At 56.1% G+C, this 1,928-nt stretch overlaps 1 protein-coding gene across 1 annotated transcript in view; it reads right to left on the minus strand.

Moving 5' to 3' along the window:
- Positions 1-401: 401 nt before the first annotated feature.
- The window catches only part of FOS (Fos proto-oncogene, AP-1 transcription factor subunit), a 2,781-nt gene continuing 1,254 nt past the window's right edge, over positions 402-1,928 (minus strand). The window contains 1 exon segment of the mRNA XM_083863631.1: positions 402-1,823. Within this exon segment, the coding sequence (XP_083719757.1) occupies positions 1,187-1,823 (637 nt within the window). The 3' untranslated portion in view covers positions 402-1,186.

A 1,928-nucleotide genomic window follows, 5' to 3' on the forward strand; every position in this document is an offset into this window, starting at 1 on the left:
GCAAGTTGGGCTGCTGGGTGGGTGGAAATGATCATATGGGCCCCAGACTAGAGGTGCCCTTTCACCACTTTCCAGCAAGACCTCCAGCTAGTTGGTGAAAGGCCAGGGCAGGTGACACGACACACAGAGACACAGAAAGGGACCAGACCCAGACAGATCAGCCACCATAGGGAGTGACCCTGCTGCCTACCGGCATGGGTGTAACCACAGCCAGCCCTGACTAGCACCAGGACAAGGACAGGGCTGGCCTAGATGGTATTCCCACCCTGATGCACCCTAAGCCTCAGGCAGATTGCAGTTGTCTGCAGTTTATAGAGCCCAGACAAAATTAGAGGCCAGGGATCCCCTTTGAAGTCGCAGGGAAGCAAGTGCAAAAGGTAACACAAGGACAGCTCCAGCAGTCAACTTAAATGCTTTTATTGACAATGTCTCTGAACAATAATAAGCAAACAATGCTTAAGTTTCATCCAAATTCACTTTCCACATGTCAAAAAAGACTTCAAGGTAGAAAAAAATAAAATAAAAATATAAATATCTGAGAATCCATCTTAATAAATAAATTAAAAACACAATAAAAACGTTTTCATGGAAAACTTATGTCAGGACATTCAGACCACCTCAACAATGCATGATCAGTAAAGTTACAATGAACATCAATGTAGAACTACAGTACATGGATATAGCTATTTATCTACCTACTAGAAAATAAAATAGAGTCTCTTTCCCCCCACGTAAGATGGGTCATTGCTAAGTCATCAGAACACGATATTGCCAGGAACACAGTAGTTATTGTTAATCAGCTGCACTAGATACGAGTTGGAGATACCCAGCACCAGGTTAAATTCCAATCATTTAAAACCAAGAGATTAATTAGTTAATGCTAGTGATACTAAGGAGGGGAGGGAGTCACCTACCCAGCCATGTGGGACATGCTACAGACTACCAGCTCTCATGGATGGGCCACTGGGGACAAGACAAACTCCATGCGATTTGCTACATCTCTGGAAGAGGTAAGAGACCTCGGTGCATGACGCTCTGCCAGGCCCCGGGGCACCAGGCCAGACAGGGGGTGGCGGTGGCAGGGCCCTCCCCAAGCCTGGGGAGCCCCATGGGGCACAGCTGCAAAGTCCGTGGGGGTGCGTGGGCAAGGGAGCGGGCCCAGCAGGTCAGTCAATGCTGGAGCCCTTCACAAGGCCAGCAGGGTGGGGGAGCTGAGGGAGTCAGACGAGGGCTCGTTGCTGCTGCTGCCCTTCCGGTGCGCGGCAGCGCAGCTGGGGAAGGCGTCTGCCTCGGGGTAGGTGAAGACGAAGGTGGAGGTGTAGGTGCTGGGACACGGGGTGCAGGTCACCACAGGGGTGCAGAGGGGCTCCAGCTCACCGCTGGTCCCGGCAGTCAGCGACTCCCAGTCCGACGGGTAGAAGGAGGAGGCCCCAGGCAGGTCCATGTCGGGCACAGAGCGGGAGGCCTCCCGCGGCCCCGTGGAGAAGAGCAGCTCGTCGAAGGGCTCAGCCTTGAGCTCCAGCCCGCTGCTGCCGGTCTCCTTGGGCGGCACGGCCGGCGGCGCTTCGGGCATCAGCGGCAGAGCAAAGGCAGCCTCCTCGGTCATGGGGGGGCTGGGGGTGCCCAGGTCCAGCGCGGTAGCGGCACTGGCGGCCGCCAGCTCCTCGGAGAAGCACAATTCCTCGGGCATCTTGCAGGCGGGCCGGTGGGCCGCCAGGATAAACTCCAGCTTCTCCTTCTCCTTTAGCAGGTTAGCAATCTCCGCCTGCAGCGCGGACTTTTCCTCCTCCAGCTGGTCGGTCTCCTGCAGAGAGAGCAGCGGGCTGTCAGCCAGGGCCGGCACCACTCCCGGCTGGAGTCCCCTTCCTCCCGTCATCCCCGCCCCGGGTACTCCCTCTCCCCCCGCCGCCTCCCCGGCAGCACTCACC

The sequence above is a fragment of the Zosterops lateralis genome (assembly GCF_965231275.1).
Source record: "Zosterops lateralis genome assembly, chromosome: 6".
Classification (NCBI taxonomy): domain Eukaryota; kingdom Metazoa; phylum Chordata; class Aves; order Passeriformes; family Zosteropidae; genus Zosterops; species Zosterops lateralis.